Source organism: Mixophyes fleayi, chromosome 3, assembly GCF_038048845.1.
Source record: "Mixophyes fleayi isolate aMixFle1 chromosome 3, aMixFle1.hap1, whole genome shotgun sequence".
Lineage (NCBI taxonomy): Eukaryota > Metazoa > Chordata > Amphibia > Anura > Limnodynastidae > Mixophyes > Mixophyes fleayi.
Genome location: NC_134404.1, coordinates 207,182,258 through 207,200,628, shown reverse-complemented (window position 1 = coordinate 207,200,628; position 18,371 = coordinate 207,182,258). Strand labels below are relative to the sequence as shown.

The following is an 18,371-nucleotide window of genomic DNA, read 5'->3' as shown; positions in this document are numbered from 1 at the left end:
TATTGGGGACATTAACAAAAGGACACGGGCACCCTGAAGCCATCAGTACACCGCCAATATCTTGTTTGTAAATCAAAAGTACAATTACTGTTTGCATCACAAACAATTCTTGTCAGGATGACACCAGCAAGCAATATCCTTTGTTTACACCTTCTGGTGACCCTAATGCTAACTAAACATATTCCAGCTCTCTCATAACTGGCCAACTAGCAAACATAAAATGAACAACACAGTCTTTTTACCCGCACCAAAACACTGCAAACCAATCACAGACTACAAATCAATAACACGTATATGGTACACCTGTGTGTTTGTGCTCTATGGGAAAGACTGTGGGAAATAACTCTGTATGCAGGTTTCCTCTGCAGACTTCCCAGGAACTCACCTGTCCCTATGCAGGAGAGCTGTGGCAAATAGGCTACAGTAGACATCCAGACAACTTAGCTGTAACAGGAGGGGTTCTGGGCAGTAATAGAATTACTAGAGCTGTGCATGCTTTACAATAGACACTGGTGTGAATATTGAAATGAACCAAAATAAATATCAGTCAATCAAACTAGAACATGGCTCCTTAACCCTTTTATCCCTTGCCCCATCACCACTTACAACCAGCTACAGAGGTAGACTCTACATCAGGTGCTTTTCATACTGTCACTTCTAGGTGTAGCGATTTACATGTGAATCTGACACTTTTTACATTGAAAAAACGGATCAGTAATTCAAGCTGTGGACACAATAAATACAAGACAAAGTAAATAAAAGAAACACTGTGGTAGACTCTCTTGCCATATACAGAGGACCATACCAATTAAATTTTTTACTTAACTATTTTTATATTGATCCTATACAGGTTACCCAAACAGAAATTAAAATTGAACAGGAACAGGTCTACAACTTGTCAAGCAACCAGCCCTGCACCAAGGACACATTGTGAAAGGTTTTTTTTTTTTTTTTACACTCTTAGGGGCCGATTCAATTCTGCCACGAATAACGCGGCGTTAACAATATTACCGTAATTTTATCCTGGATTTCATCTCGCAGCTCAGGGAGCCGCGAGTAAAAATTCAGCGTTGAAATTACCGTATTAAGGGTAATTATGCAAAGTTTTACCGTAATAACGGCAATACTGCCAATGCCGCGTTATTCACAGCAGAACTGAATCAGCCCCTATGTTGTCTATATTGTCTCTATGAAATTAAAGAACTGTTAGATAACAGCTCAATCCATATTAGCCACCAGCAGAGTCCAGTAAGGATAATGTAACTGCGTGCAAAACATGCTCACATCCTCCAAAAAAGAGTAACATTGTTTCATTGTGGCATCTTTACTCACCAAACAAGGAAGGTCTGTGCCTTAACAGCAAGTGAGAATAACTTCCACTACAATTGATAGCAGTAAGTGCATTTCCAGGTAGAACACTAGATCTACGAGATCAAAACTACTTTATGCCATTGTCATCTACACAAGAGTCCATAGAGATTGAATCTCTGTTGAGAATGATGCTATTAGTGGAAAGGCTTTTCCGATGCTTTTGTAATAAACATTCAGATGGATCAGGCAGTTTTCTACTAAACTTCCAGGACTGCTTTAAGTACAAGAAAGGTTCCACACTGTTTAATAATATTGCTCTAATTTTTGTTTCTTTTTGATGGATGTGAGTACCCGTCTTCAATACATATAAAAATTTCTCTCCTGAGTTTTACACTAGACACATAATACAGTCCAATCAAATCTGATTATTGCAAATCAATCTGATCTATGAACAATTTGGTGATGCAAATTGAAAAAAATCTACTTTGATTGCAATATAAATTGAATTCAGGCACATTCCTGTCACTTAAGCTGATGGCCTTACAAGTGTACTGATTGGATAATCAGCAGATTTAGTTTTACATTCTGTTGCATTCAATCAAATAAAATTCACTCAAAATGTATTTTGATTATTCAGTATGAGGTCATACACCATACAATGTTTACCCAATTTGTCTGACAGTGTGTACACATATGTGGCCAGCTTAAGGATCACACAACCAACAAAACTAGAGTACTATGGTAAGGATTTCTTAATTAGCACAAAACAACCTACAGGTTGTAAGGGTGTAAACATATCTTACTACAAATGTACACAATACCATGCGCAAAACTGACAGCAAGCTTTAAAAATATATATATGCATGTTATTGGAATCAAAATAAGTAAGTGAGCACACAAAATGGTTTTACTTGGGCACAAAAATAGACCTGCATGTTTGCACTGCACTTGCCTATGATATTACATAGTTGATGAGGTTGAAAAAAGACACCAGTCCATCAAGTTCAACCTATTTTGGATCTCCTGCGATCCTGCACTTATATTTGAAATTGATCCAGAGTAAGCAACCTCCAATCTGTTTCAATTGTGAAAATCCCCCCAGACTCAATATTGCAGTCCTATTTTTACCATATATCCACTACTAACCTACATTTTAATTAACGGTCGTATTCCTGGATACACCTTTCCGCTAAAAATTTGTCTAACCCTTTCTTAAACATATCTATTGAATCTGCCATCATAACCTTCCCTGGCAATGAATTCCATATCTTGACTGCCCTTACTGTAAAGAACCCCTTCCTTTGCTGGTTGTGAAAAATAAATTACATCAATGATTGTCACTAATGAGCACATATTTTTCTACAGACATTGCTTGATATCTTTGCATGGTTATACTTGTTACATTCAAGTTATTTTTTATCCCTATAATAAAAACAGATTTGCCTGGATCTACTGTTGTGTATCAGATCTTATCCCTACTTGGTCACAGACTCGTTTAATCATTATTGTATAGGCCCACTACATGGAGGATAACAATATATATATATGTATAGCTGATTGTTTAAAAAGTTAATGCATTTAGGGTCTGCTCACATTAAATGGTAGGTGGAGAAAACGTTAACCGGTTTTGAACATACCACAGCACAGTCTGAATGATTCCTCCTTTATATGATTTTCCAGCTAATAAACCCTGTGCACTGTACAGAGAATAATTGTCATTCACATCAGTCCATGAAACCCATGTAAACATGTTCCTCCCATGCCCCTTCATAACAAATTCATAAGGTCTTAAAGGGTACCCCACTAATGAACCCATTGTTTGTCCCATTTACTAGGACAAGTTTTAAGCATTCTATCAAGAGTACAATATATTCTTTACTAATGTGGTTCCCTTAATGTTTGAGGGCATAATTCCACTAGAAGTCCTAGTCTATAGTCTAACAATTTTAAAGTTTTTTTTCAGAAGCCCAATAGTAAAAGTTGTTCAAAGTCCTTAAGGATTTTTGGGTATGTTGTACTATACAGCATTTTGAGTATAGTGACTGAAAGAAGCAAGCTGTTCATCAATAACCACTTTCTCTACACTATTATAAAAATGTGGGCTTATTGCTTGGGTTGGCTGAAACAGTGCTTTAAGGAATATGTTTGTTATCACTGACATAATCATGCAATTCACATTGGTTATTACAGGTAATTAATTACATTTTTAATCTACATGTATTTACAGAAGATTATAACCTAAAGAAACATCTACTATAAGTGTCTTTAAAAGGGACAGCTGCCATATATATTATATTACTGATTTTTTTATATTTTTATAACAAAAGACAAAATTCCTCTGTTGACATAAGATTTGAACAACAAGCACAATAATTAACAAGGAGATTTCTGGCTAGAGGTTATCCAAGAGTTACTATTGTAAACCCATAAAGGCATCTAATCCCATTTTTAAAGTTTTCCAATATAATTATTTAATAGAGTTATAACTATATAGAATTTGTATAGAAAGGCTTTCAGTACATCATGTGACCGCGTCTTCTACATACATTAATTATACAGCCAATCTGAAGCACCACCATTGTTCGTGTTGTCTTTCCAAAGGTGGCTTTGTCATATATGTGTGTGGTAGAAATTCTTATCCTACCTCTATCTGCACCTCTGCGTTTCCTAACTGTAGACAGAAATAAATGCTTTCTTTTTAGATATTTGTTTGGTAACTAGCTGTAAGTCACTGTACTGTGCTGAGGTGCCCATAAGTAGTTCACACCTCCATGTCCAATACTTCTGGTGGCTCCATAACATTAGAAAAGTTTGGAAGTAAATCACTGCTCACCACAACATGTTCTTATTCAGATCTGTGGCTACAGTTACTGCTGAAGTCATTCAGGACATGGGATTGAGTCAGTGACTTACTCTGTTGTATTTGTATTGAGGCGGAAATTTATATATATATATATATCTAATATATAAATGTCTAGTGGCGTGTGTTAGTCTGTCTGTCTGTGTGTGTGTGGAAAAAATAAAACCAAGCTGCAGCGCCACATGCTGGGCGGAGTTATACACTGACCTACTAAATTTTTAGTGTGTGTGGGAAAAAAAATTCAGAAAGGGCTGAAATTTGGTATACTAAGATGTTTTTAATTTGTTAATTTAATTTGTTAATTGTTAAAAGTGTTTATAAAGATTTTAAAAAAATATATATATATTTCTTGAAGGAGAAGTGACAGTTGGGAGTGGTTGGTGGTTGCCGGGGGTGACAGTTGTGAGTGGTTGGTGGTTGCCGGGGGTGACAGAGCGAGAGGAGTGTGATACTCAGGACCGCTGAGAGAGATCCCTGTGTCTGGATAGACATCTGGATAGATGTGGCGATGAAAATGAAGGATGAGGTGATGGAGAAGAATGATGAGGTGGTGACATGTGGACAAAACCACGTTAAAAAAGGGCGCTTGCGTCGGGAAGTAACGCTCTTCCCTTGAGGAGGCCTGGGCTATGGCCCAAATGCATGACAAGAACCTTTTTAACACCTTAAGTAGCTTGATTTGACTAGAATGCATGAGTATCATGCACGGGTTAACTTATATATATATATATATATATATATATATATATATATATACATATATATATACATATATACAACAGCAGAAGACCATTCCAGGTTCCACTCCCGTCAGCTAAGAACAGGAACCTGAGCCTACAATGGACACAGTCTCTCCAAAACTAGATAGTTGAAGTAGAAAAATATTATCTAACATGACGAATCTCAATTTTTGCTGCAACATGCAGATGATAGGGTCAGAAATTGGCATAAACAACATGAATCCATGGATCATTCCTGCTTTTTGTCAACAGTGCAGGATGATGGTAGCTGTGTAATGGTTTGGAGAATGTTTTCTTGGCACACATTATGCCCTTTAGTACATATTGAGCATGTTTAATTTCCACAGCCTACCTGAAAATTGTTGCTGTACATGTGCAACCATTTATAGCCGCATCCCCTATTGGCTACTTCCAGTAGGATAGTGTCAAAAAGCACACGTCATCTGAAGCTGGTTCCACCATTATGACAATGAGTTCAGTGTACTCCAATGGCCTCCACATTCTCCAGATCTCAATCTAATAAAGCACCTTTTGGATGTAGGGGGAATGAGAGATATGCAGCAAAAAAATATGCAGCAACTGCGCGATGGTATTGTGTCAGCATGGACCAGAATCTCTAAGGGATGTTTGCAGCTTCTTGTTGAATCCATGCCCATGCCAATCATGCTGTATTGGAGCAAATGATGTTCCTACCCAGTTCCAGAAAGGTGTACCTAATAAAGTGGCCACTGAGTGTATATTGAACTGTGTACTCAATGTTTTCAAAGTTGGTTTGTTTGTAGACATTTGATTTCTGGCACAAACTCTGTTAAGAAGAATTTCTGCAGTATTCATATATAACATAGTGTGCATCAAGTGATAGCTCCATACCTTTCATACTAAATGTACAGAAGACAATCAACAACATATACACTTGCCAACCGTTTGATTTAGCTGTCAGTGTAATTTAAAATGATGTGTTTCACTATAGATTCCTTAAGTTTGCTATAACCATATTTTCACAGTTGTTGCATTTGAAAGGTTATTATCATCATCATCACCATTTATTTATATAGCGCCACTGATTCCGCAGCGCTGTACAGAGAACTCATTCACATCTGTCCCTGCCCCACTGGAGCTCACAGTCTAAATTCCCTAATATAGATACACAATCACACACACAGACAGAGAGGGAAACAGACAGACAGGTAGAGACTAGGGTCAATTTTGATAGTAGCCAATTAACCTACTAGTATGTTTTTGGAGTGTAGGAGGAAACCGGAGCACCAGGAGGAAACCCACGCAAACACAGGGAGAACATACAAACTCCACACAGATAAGGCCATGGTCGGGAATTGAACTCATGACCCCAGTGCTGTGAGGCAGAAGTGCTAACCACTACGCCACCGTGCTGCCATTATTATCCTTAAATACACATTCAATATTAACAGATGTATAAACTCATGTAAATTATATCTGCATGAACAGTAAGCGCTGATGTCAGAGTGTATAATCAGTGCATTCTGATGTCATCATATTAGTGTTTATTAAGTAAACTTGTGTATTATAAGAAATATTGCCCCCTCTACTTTAAATTAATATTGATATTTGAAGGTACCTCAGATTCATGGGATTGGCCTACACCTTTGTACTTTCATATGTTCGAATATATACATGTTTTATGAACTTTTGTGTGGTTTGTAATGCTTTTAGATGCAAATCTGTTCAAAGTTTATTTTTGTCTTTGAAAATTATATTGCAATAAAGGCTGTGATCACATAAATTATTCATATTGACAATGTAAACCTAAAAAGAGGCAGTTTTTCTGAAAGCTGAACACTTGGCTTTGTAAAGTAAGTAGAGTTATAACAGTATTGGTAGTTATAATAGTCAATATTTCATACAAAATTTCTGGTCTACTCCTCACCTAAAGGCATGGGTGTAGCAACATGTTAAATGTAATATATTTTCAGTATATCCTGCTACATTAACAGGAAGGCATATGATGACATACTAAGTACCGCCAGCTGGGTCGGGAAGACGCCACATCATTATAATTCATAAAAAATATTCTGTAAACCAAGTCTGCGTCTGTAGACAAGGAATGATATAATTGGAAAGCAAATGCTAGCCGCACTGTGTTTGAAAGACGCCTTCCGGATCACCAATTTCGGTGCTCTGGAATGTACTAGATAGACTTAAATACAATTTAGACCATACAATTTCTTAAATCAATGGAATTATGGATTCCATTCATTTTAGTAGATTGTGCTGGATTATATGTTACATCTATGCATAATAAAAACCCTGTACAAACTATATTATAAAAGAAAATATTGATCTAAACAAGAATGTTTCAACTTTTTTCGTACAGTGTATCTCTTAATGTTTACCAAATTCATCTTTATGCCTTTAAATGTTTACCAAGCATGCACTGTGTCTGAAAACATTCACTAGGTAAACAACTGTGACCTTAAATGCTTACCAAACATCTTATTATGCATGTAAATGCTTTAAATGTCTAGCACCTATAGATATTGAGTGATTAACATATGTTCCTGCCCCATTGGAACTTACAGTCTAAATTCTCTACCAAACACACACAACATTAGGGTCCATTTTTTGTCATAATAAATCATTTAATTCTAATAGTTCATATTTTAATAGTCTAGAAAACTGTTACTCATATATTTAACGGATTGGCATATCATTCCATGGTGATACACATAATGAAGTTACAAAAAACCCTGGATTAATTTATGGTAGAAAAATTTATTTTTTGTGATGTTTTTTAAATAAAATGTTCAATTACTTATTGTTCAATACTAAAACACATGGATTCATTATAACATAAAATACTTATAACATATATGCTCTATAATGAGAAATAGGGAATTAACACTTAATAAATGAGACGGGTTGGAATGGAATCCATATGCTAATTGTGGACTGTAGCTCAAAGGTGATCTCTTCTTTTGTGTAGCTGACAAGGAGCATTGCATGTTACACATGGAGAGGAATATTTACTAACCCCTAAACATGAATGCATTTCAACTTAAAATGGTTTTGTAGCAACTTATTCTAAAATGGCATACAATTGTTCTGCACTGCTTAAAGGCAATAACTGGCAAAACTAGCATTATATTATCAATCATTCAACTATTTGTATTAGATCAGCTAAAATATTTGCCATGCATAGGCGATTCTCCAAATTGGCTATTTGATTTTTTTATTGGTCATACAAAAAATCAAATAGCCAATTTGGAGAATCGCCTATGTTGAATTTATTAGGATTTTTTGCAAAATGAATAAAGGGGAAAAGTATTCAGGACAATATGTGTAGGTGTATGTATGTGGTTAGAATTATTGCAGAGTCACAGTTGAGTGCATGTTTAGTGTGAGTTGCAGTGCGGAAAGAATTGTATATAGGTGTAATATATTGCACGTTGTAAAACACACAATGCGAAAGTATGTGAATACTTATTTACAGAGAGCTGTAGTTAAAAGTTACTTTTGGAGTCCTCTCCAGGTCAACAGCAAAATATCCAGAGTCTTTGGCTTACAATCCGAAATACATGCTAGGATCAAATTACACTTCAGATTTACCTTTAAGACAACCCTTTGCAAAATGTGGATGAAGGGTATTATTTCACTGTTTTCCATGTGACTGGTAATGGGGAAGTAAGGGTTAATCATGAAGCAAATGTCCATATCAGTGAAAAACGAAAATATACTATTGGGTCTATTTATCGCATAGAGAAATGCCCTAAATCCGGTGAAAACTGGAGTTTTTGCGGGATTTGGGCTTCTCCCTATTTATGAAGACCACCCTGTCTGGTTGTAGCTGGGGGTAACCACCAGAAAAAATGTTTTCATAATAAAATAATAATAAGTCAGCTTACACATGTGCAGACTAGCAAACAATGACCGGGCCAGTATTGTCATTGAGCTGTGCATTGCTCAGCTGTCACTGCATTTTTTATACATAAACTGGGCAGAAGAAGATTTTCTATTGCTTCATCATGGATGGGTCATGATAATTAGACCCCTATATAACATTAATGCGATAAGAGCTATGTATAATGTAAATAAGAGATAACATTTTTGAAGGATACCAGTTTCCTGTGCACAACATTGTTGCTTACAATGTCCTCAGCTAATCACTGCATATTTATTCTTAGGTCCAAGTTCTAGAGCTAAAACTAATACACTTTTTCCATTATATAACTAATAAATAAAAGAACATGTCTTAGAATAAGGAGAATGTGTATATATGTCTTAATTGGCAGCAGTCACTGTCATAATCTCTTTGGTAAAAATAATATGGGCCCTGGGCTAGGATCACATTGAGTGCGCCCAAGATACCTGGTGTAACTTGCAGCTGCATTTAAAATCTAGTATACACATGTTTATGTTCTACTAATGCAAAACATTGTGTGAGGGGTTTCTGGGGGAGGGGGGTTAGTGGTTGAGGCAAAGGGAAGATTAGAGCTCTTTTAGCACCATGGGTATATTTGCGGCAAGAGGCTTGAGCTAGTTTAGGGATGCTCTATATTAATATATAGTATTAGGCCAGGGCTTCAGTTAATATAAGATATAGCTAGGAGTATGGGTGAGCTTTGTATTCCCTTTGCTATTTTATTATATGACCATATGATCTTAAATAAACCTAGTTCAAACAAACCATCTGATCTCATTGTTCAAGTGGTGATTTTTTAGTAAGTGACTTCTTATCTTCATGTGATACTTAGGCCCGGTACACACTACACTGAATTTTCGACCAATTTGTTATCTACAACGATTGTACCAATGAGTGAAAAAAAAAAAGTCCTGGTCAGCATGTTGATTTCTGAGAACACACTATACATGTTTTAAAACATTTACCCTCAGACCTGTGCTCTTCAACTGTCATAACCATCAGCTGAAAAGATTGTGACTCTATAAACTCTATGGAGATTCTGATCGTGAGTGCATACACACTGCATAATTGGAACGACATTGTTCAACAAGAAACAAAGATCGGTACTTTGGAATGACTGTTGTTCATCTTTTAAGTATACACACTAATGTGAAATTTGCCCAAATGGTCGTTTATCGCTCAATTGACCAAATAGTCGGCTGAAAAACCTCTAGTATGTACCCAGCCCAAAACTGGGTACACATTAATGCAATTATCATGCAGATCACACGATGGTCGACCGCTTGGTCAGATATTGCAAGAGTGTGTACGCTCCCATGGTCATATTTTATCTTGCCACTACACATCGCATCTGTTGATTTGGTCTTCTAAACTTTCTAAATATCATCAACGATGGAACGATGTCAGGCAAATGTGAAAGTGTGTACGCACTAATGACCAGCAGCAAATGGCAGATATGTGTACAGAGTCACAATCTTTTCGGCAGATAGTTATAAGAGATGAAGATTTCAGATCTGAAGGTAAATCGTGTAGGTGTGTACACATGAATCTACATGGAACTTTCTGTGGTTGGTATTATCATTATAGAAATCGCGTCTTAAGTAATATGCAATAGTTTCTACCAAGCTTTACATGATGAAAGCTAGTTTACTGCCTTTCCAATCCAATTACTTTTCTTATGGTGGGCCAGGGCAAATACTCTTTTGCCCATTTATTAAAAGGGCCCTTTTATGAGATAAGCTGGAAATATTACAAAAAAGTCTGAGCAAGAATATCTAGCAAGTCAATGGTTTAGTGAATGTATGTATTTATTAAACATTCTGTCATTGTTTATAGTTACATGGTTTACAAAAAAACCCCAAAGGAAATAAAGGGGGGTTGGATTTCTTTTAACTGGTCCACAGGAGAACAAAAAAACATGGTGAAACCCATATCGAATGTTGATCTTATTTTTTCTAGTGATGTATATTATGGATACATGTTAAATACAATATTATAACAAATTGTTTAAGAGGGTTCTGATGGAAACTGTGAATATAAAAATGCATGAGCAGTAAAATTTAATCATGGTCTTACTTGGAAAGTCCTATCTAAACCATGTCCACTTTTCTTAAATATGTACAAATATCAGGTCTATGAGAGGCAACAATACCTAGAATATAAAAGGGCTAAAGGAACAATAACACCTAAAACTAAAAAGCACTCATTATTGTATAATAAATTGTAGTATATGTGTTTGCGGCCAGATTGTTCAAAATATTCAAAATGCAAAAAACTATATTTCTTGGAAACCTGAAAATCAAATGTATATGGAGAACTTGCAGTTTAAAATATTAACATATTTATTGAAACTAGCATAGCATGTTGGCTATTTTAAATCAATATCAATGCTTTTACCAATGTTTTTTATAACGCTAGTAGAAGCATGTAAACAGCTGTGGAAATGGAGCCCATTGGTCCAAATTACGCCATACCCACTAGTATTTAGGCTTGCAGCATTTGTGTCATTTTTCTGACGCTGCCTTTACTTATTTATTTTATTTATTTTTTATTTTTATTTATTTACTTGTGTTAACCAAAAGTGAATGTCCAGTCCCAGTTTGTAATCAGAAATACAAAAGTAATGTGTTAATAGTAGGAAAACAAGAACGTGGCAGAGAAATGGGGGATCATCAATGGAAACAGCCCTTGAAAACTGCAGCAGTCCAGTTTTATTGTGCTTTTTAGCCTACATTCAAATTAAATTTACCTTCTTGATGAAACTAAAAGAACTATGGTTTTCTGGTTCTAGGTATATCATACCGATGCATTTATTTTTTTATATTATGGCGGCATATAGAGTTTTTCAGTGCACATCTGGGATGCAATTGAGCTATATGTGAATGGATACATTGAAACCAAGGATTATGTATTTCAATTACTATCAGGCAGGCAGCTATATTTCTGTTTCATGTTAGGGTTTAATCTCTAAATTATTAATGTAAAATTGGATTCAGCCCTAGAGTGGGTTGTTTTACCACTTCAGTGAAACTGATGGGATTAATAAATGCTTACTGCATTCCTATACATTTCAGTGGTACCTATTAAAAACCAACATCCATAATACTTTTAACATCACCCACTAGAGGGCAGTAAAAGACACAGAATTGAGTGTTTTGAAAAACCTTCCATCATGTGGTCGCGGTGCTTAAGGACAGTAGCTGACAATGTTTCGGCAAATGTGACAATTATAACGATTAATTTAAAATATATTTCCTCGATCTGGTGACATTAAGCTGTCCATAATCTTCACTGGGAATCGACACAAAGCAGCTGAGTACGTTAAATTATAATTCATGTTTTATCCTTTGATTAAGGACACAAAAAGTGAAAAGACTATTAAAACTACATGCAAGGGACATCTATTTCTACACGTGAAAGTGATAAATGCACTGACATACATCAGTCATGCAATGTCCCCATCAGCTACCACGACCTCTCTCACAGTGGGTGGTACTGTCTTGTATAAACGGAGACCAAAGAAAATGACATAACTGAACAGATATTTATATGTGCGAAATATAAACAAGATACAACAAATAAAACAAAGTATAATATCGCATACACTGTAACAAGGCAATTTATTTATTATTCCAAGTCAGTAACTTAAAATGTGAGATGGACTCATAGAAATATGACAGTGAGCACATACCAACTTCTAAATTAAATTATGGGTAAAAACAGTGCCTGGTGACAAGTGCTACTGCTCTATGTGAAGTCTTTACTTTGCCAGTAGATTTTTCTGGTGGTGGCTGCTTGGTTGTCAGCACTCTGCGTCGCCCCACGCACCGAAATAGGTTCTACTCTATAATCTGTTCACTGACATTTTTTCTCACTAGCAATTTGGCATCTTCTAGTAGTTATCAAAACATTTTACTGCAGAACATTTTTTTTCCTTTAAACCACATTTTAGCTCCTTCAGTCCCAGAAAATGGCCATAGCTTAATGACATTTCTTTTTTACACTACTTTTTTTTTATTATTTCGCATGACTTTGAGCATCACCCGCCAGGATGGTCTGCATGCCTGCCAATAAACGCATTTTCAATTAGTTTATTTTTTTGTATGTACCCTTATAGACATGTTCAGGGTTTGGTTTATATCCTGACAAGTTCACTGTAAGTGCAAACTTGCTTATTAACTGCACGTTCTATTGAAGCTTAATGGTTTCACACTTTCTAACGCAATGTTCCATTATTTGCTTATATGAAGTGAAGAACGTACGTGTTTACTTTATCTAACAGAGAAAGTGACATGCTGTTGTAGTGTTATTTTTGTCCCAATCAAGATGAATCACCATGTTGTTTGGTATTTTGCTACAACACAAGGAGAACACCATTACACAGAACCAAATATTTATCCCCAAACCACATTGCTATGCATTGCACAGACATCTCATCCATCAGGGAAATAATTAATAGAAACAAACGAACTGGTTTATTGGAATTGCTCAGTCCACTATAGGTAGAAAGTTGCAGCTTAAACTGCCAAACTTGTGATCCATTTAAAAATGACTCATCCTATCATAGTTACATATGAAGGGTGTATGACTGACTTGAAAATAGATTTTCATAATAAAAGTGTGTAGCAAACACATGATAAATATTATTTTAGGATAAAATAAACTGTTTTGCGGTTTTGAGGAAATGCACAATTGTGTGACAGCATGGGTGATGCCTGCGTTGTTTGAATTGTACTTGGTATATATTATAGTCATTAAAATACTTTCTGTCCCGTGCTTAATAATATGTCATTGGTATTTTAATAAAATGTTATGATAACCAATGGATCCCAGTTACAATGTGAGCCTTGTGTGACTTATCTACTTGCAACACCCGGGTCTATCACCCACAACACATTGCAACTACAAACGCTTAATAAGGAAAAGTCTGGAGATCTGATCAGTTAGTAAAAGCTAAAAGAAACACGTTGTTTTTGCCTGCTGGAGGGCACGACTTCACTCACGCAGACACTTTCCACCCTTCATGTACCATCTGTAAGCACTTTTACAGAAATATACTGAGGTCTCTTGCTGAGCTGCCGGTAGTTTAGCAACACATGGACTTTCCTCCTCATACACAGCCACGGAGAGACAGGCAAGATGTCACTACAAAGGGGGATACTGCATAGAGTGCGGGAGAACATGCATTAAACAATCTTTTTTAGAATCCTAGGAATGTCTAGAGATGAAAAGTGGATACAGGTCACTTTTATTACTGTGACAATCAGATTACAGGGATATGTGCCTCCATCATACCCACAGACTGTGGCAGCAATGCATCTGGCTTTTGTCGCCTGGTCTCCGCTTTATGACCATGGGCTGGTCAATCTTATCTGCTGCTGCACCAGGCACTTCGAGATTGGAAGCAAGTGGGTGCAGATATTCAGTCATTGAGAATATAAATCTGTCATATATATATATAAAATACTCAATATATTGAAAAGTAGCGATTTTGCAAATAATAATCTCCAGATCATTTCCGGCAGGCAAGGGGTGTGTCAAGTACTCAAGAAGTAAATCAGATATCTAGAAAAGAAATATGTGGTGGGATAAGTGCAAACATCTTGTATGTATGGGATCCTGGTTACAGTCAGGGAACTTCAGAGGCATTCATGCAATGATTTAGTTTGTAATAGGATTTGCTAGCAAGGAGAGAGACATTCCAATTACAAACTAATTACCAGTGATCACCAAGATGTGCTGATTAAATAAACTTAACTCGTGGAGTGCCAAGTCGTTGTATTACTTAGGTATCCTGTTTGGGGCTGTGCACACAGACAGGTCTATTAATTCAGACAGACGAATTACAACGCGCAGTTTACTGATAGTGTTGGATCAGTCTACAGAATTAGCATAGTTAATCTGAGCCTGGGGGACAAACCAGTTACCTGATCACAGAAGTAAATATTTCTAAATAAACTATGACTTAAATGTGTAGCATTGTTGCTTGATGAATAAACCTCAAAGTCTCCTAGATGTAACTAGTGTATAAAAGATTTTATAGAAGTGAGCACAGAACAGCCTCCTTTACCCTGGCGCTGCCTGCCACTGGTGTGGTCTGGGCTTAATCTGAGTTTAAATTGCATAGATCCATCGGTCATAAGGTGAAACTGTATATGTTTCCCGTATTAACTAGCTCAGTCAAAACAAGACAAAGAAAAACTCCATCTGTATCTGATAAGAAGGATGCAGAATTTCACATAAAATAGACTTCTCAGCCTGTCTTTCTTAGCACACTACCTGGTCAGCATGACCTAGTCTGCAAAAATCTAACTTTAAACCTATAGCAAAGTCTGGTTAAAAAGTCAAATTGAGAATCGAGAAATAATCCCTAGAAGTGGATATATATAAATGAATAAATATAAATATGTATAAGTATATATATATATATATATATATATATATATATATGTATATTAAAAAAAATCATATACATCTGCCTCTCTACAAGGTGTATGTATGTCAAATACATTTTCTTTGCTGAACTATTGTGAAGGGAGCTTTTCTTTTATTCCCCACTTCTGTTTTCATCAACATATAACAACAGGCATTTAAAAACATTCAGATGACCTCGATTAGGAAATAGCTCATAGGTTTTCAGTTAGTTTATATGCAACATGTATTTTTAACCCGTATGGGTTGAGCCCTAATGTTTAAAGTTAATAATATTGTGTATTCTTAATATTGTCAATTATTAGATCAAGCTACTTCTCTGAACAAATGTAGAACACTACAGCCCGTTAATAATAGTGCAAGTAACGGTCTTATCAGGTACCAAGTTCTGAGAAACTGATAGTCTTAAGTGATGTTGGGAAGGTTGTCGTTTGCTCCCTTCACTTGTAGTTTGGAAAACCTTATTAATATTTAGCAGGTGCACTTTTTACCTTTCCTATGACTTGGTACTTGGTTGGATTAACAAGTGATGAGAGCCAGGGGTCTGCTTAATGCCACTATGAGATCTACACAAGACATACACAGAACAGGTGAATGTTTGCACGCACCAGCGGTGACACTTACTTCTTCGATGTCGCCTCCCTCTCGGGATGTGTTGGCTCTCAATATATTCCAAGAAGTTCACAATGATCAAACACAAAGAAAGCAGTCGCAATTGCATAGTAACCTTGTAATGATTTCCCCCCTAAGTTCTTCAGTGCTGAATGTAGTGTCCTCCAATTCTTTCCTTTTCCCGGTGATCCAAAAGCAAACACAATCCACAAGGACTTCCAGAGATAACTGGACAGGACAATTAGTGTAACAGGATGATAGCAGAGCACTATTTGTGCATTGCGAGATATGCAGAGTACCTTACAATAGATGTGGCAATGTCAGCACTCAGGGTCCCTGAGTATGATGCAGGTAGCATATTGCGCACAAGAAACCTAAGTCTGTGTTGGTAGAGACCCGAAAGAGAACCTAAGTCTTCTTGACCAGATAAGCCAAATCCAACACACATGTGTTGCTGGTGATCCGGGAATCATCTGTCAGTTTCCAAAAACCTGAGGGCAACCTCCTCTCTGAATTGTGCCTACACAGGGAAAACATCCATGTGGAATCCAGACTCCGCAGTAGCCATCGGTGATACCACACCAGAAGACCTCACAGGTAAAGGCATACAGGAGAGAGCACAGGCTACTGGCTGGAGAAAGCTACAGCAAGGACATATCACATCCACATTTCTCCCGAGCTGGAGTTATCAATGAGCCATCCAGACAGAGTAAGTGATGTGTTTGCAAGCATCAGAGGGTGGTCTGTCTATACTAAACTATCACACCGAGAGCCACATAGACTCTGCAGAAATTCACTTACTGAGGCCAGAGTGCCTTCTATAGGTTACTGTAAATCAACTGACTCCCCCTAAAGCTGGCTGCCTACTCTCTCTGGGCTGCGCTATTTAAGACTGGCTGCTTCTGCCAGACTCCCCTCACTATACCGATGTCACTGATTTTACCTCCCCCTATCCCTCTCTCTCCTCTCTACACACCCCCTCCTCTTTGAAAAGAAAGCTGAAGATTAAGTGTGCGAGTAAATTACAATGGGACGTGGGCAGTGCTTGGGGGAAAAAGTGCTAAAAAGAATCCTGTACGCAGTTCTGAGTCGAATTATCCCAGAGAGAGAGAAAGATATGAAAGACAAAATAATAAAAATATTAGTACACTCTTCCCCCAACAAAACAGTTAGGGGGGGAGGGGGGAAGTATCCCAGTGTCTTTAGTGTACTGCATCTAAATATAACACATCTAGCCCTCAATGCACTGCAAAGGTGAAACATTTCAAAGGCATTCTGCAGGTCTGTGTCCATTTATAACACAACCTTTTCCTGATGGCTCCCAAGACTTACTGAATCCTTTCACTTGATGAGAAAGTAAATAATTCACATCTGGCTTTTTTAAGTCTTCATTATAGGTGACTGTCTCTAGAGTGTCCCTGGCTTGTGTGGATTCAAATTATATCACTGATGATGATGATCTCTCGCTGTCCTCAGCTTGTTCTTGGTCTCTCAACACATATCACATAGGATATGGCTACTTTCATCATCATCATCATCAATTTTTTATATAGCGCCAGCAAATTCCGTAGCTCTTTACAATTGGGAACAAACATTAATAAGACAATACTGGGTAATACATACAGACAGAGAGGTAAGAGGGCCCTGCTCGCAAGCTTACAATCTATGGGACAATGGGAGTTTGAAACACAAGGACATGTGCTACATCATATTGCACACTCGACCAGCTAGAACGCAAAGGTAAAAGTACTGAGTGGGCTGTGTGTGTACCAGTGTTGGTCAGAATGTTGTTGTTGCAGATTTTGTGCAGAACTGAGGTGTCGAGTAGGGAGATATTTTGAGACAAGCGAGGAAATGTATGTTGGTGCAATTTTGTTGATGGCCTTGTATGTTAGTAGAAGAATTTTATATTGGATTCGTTGAAATACAGGCAACCAATGTGGAAATTGACAGAGTGGCTCAGCAGAGGAATAACGGTTTGCAAGGAAAATCAATCTAGCCGCTGCGTACATAATACATTGTAGGGGTTCAAGTCTGATTTTGGGAAGACCAGTAAGGAGGGAATCGCAACAGTTGATGCGGGAGATGATGAGTGCATGAATTAATGTTTTTGCGGTGTCTTGTGTGAGATATGAGCGTATTCTGTAAATGTTCTTTAGATGTATGTAACATGATTTTCAATGTTTAATTTTCAATACCATCTCTTAATGATAACATACGTCAGTAAATTTTTCTGACATACAGGAATGGTTAGTATGTAAGCTCTTATGAGCAGGGTCCTCTTCCTTTCTGTCTCAATACCATTTCTTCTACTCCTACACTACTGGACGGACTTGCTATGCTTGGAGATATTGAACTCTTTGTTATGCTCATTTTACTCTGTACTGTTGTCAGGGCTACCAAGAGGAATTCAGGGCCCCGGTCCAACAACTTTATGGGGTCCCCCTTATAGTTGAGCATGTAAAAAAATGTTGTGCCACTGCTGAGTGGTGGTATGTGTGTTCATACAATTGGAGGC

At 37.0% G+C, this 18,371-nt stretch overlaps 1 protein-coding gene across 1 annotated transcript in view; it reads right to left on the bottom strand.

Moving 5' to 3' along the window:
- The window catches only part of RSPO3 (R-spondin 3), a 93,712-nt gene extending 76,965 nt beyond the window's left edge, over window positions 1-16,747 (bottom strand). Inside the window, exon 1 of the mRNA XM_075200658.1 lies at window positions 15,866-16,747. Coding sequence (XP_075056759.1) covers window positions 15,866-15,962 — 97 coding nt within the window. The 5' untranslated portion in view covers window positions 15,963-16,747. The remainder of the gene's footprint in view (window positions 1-15,865) is intronic.
- Window positions 16,748-18,371: the final 1,624 nt, after the last annotated feature.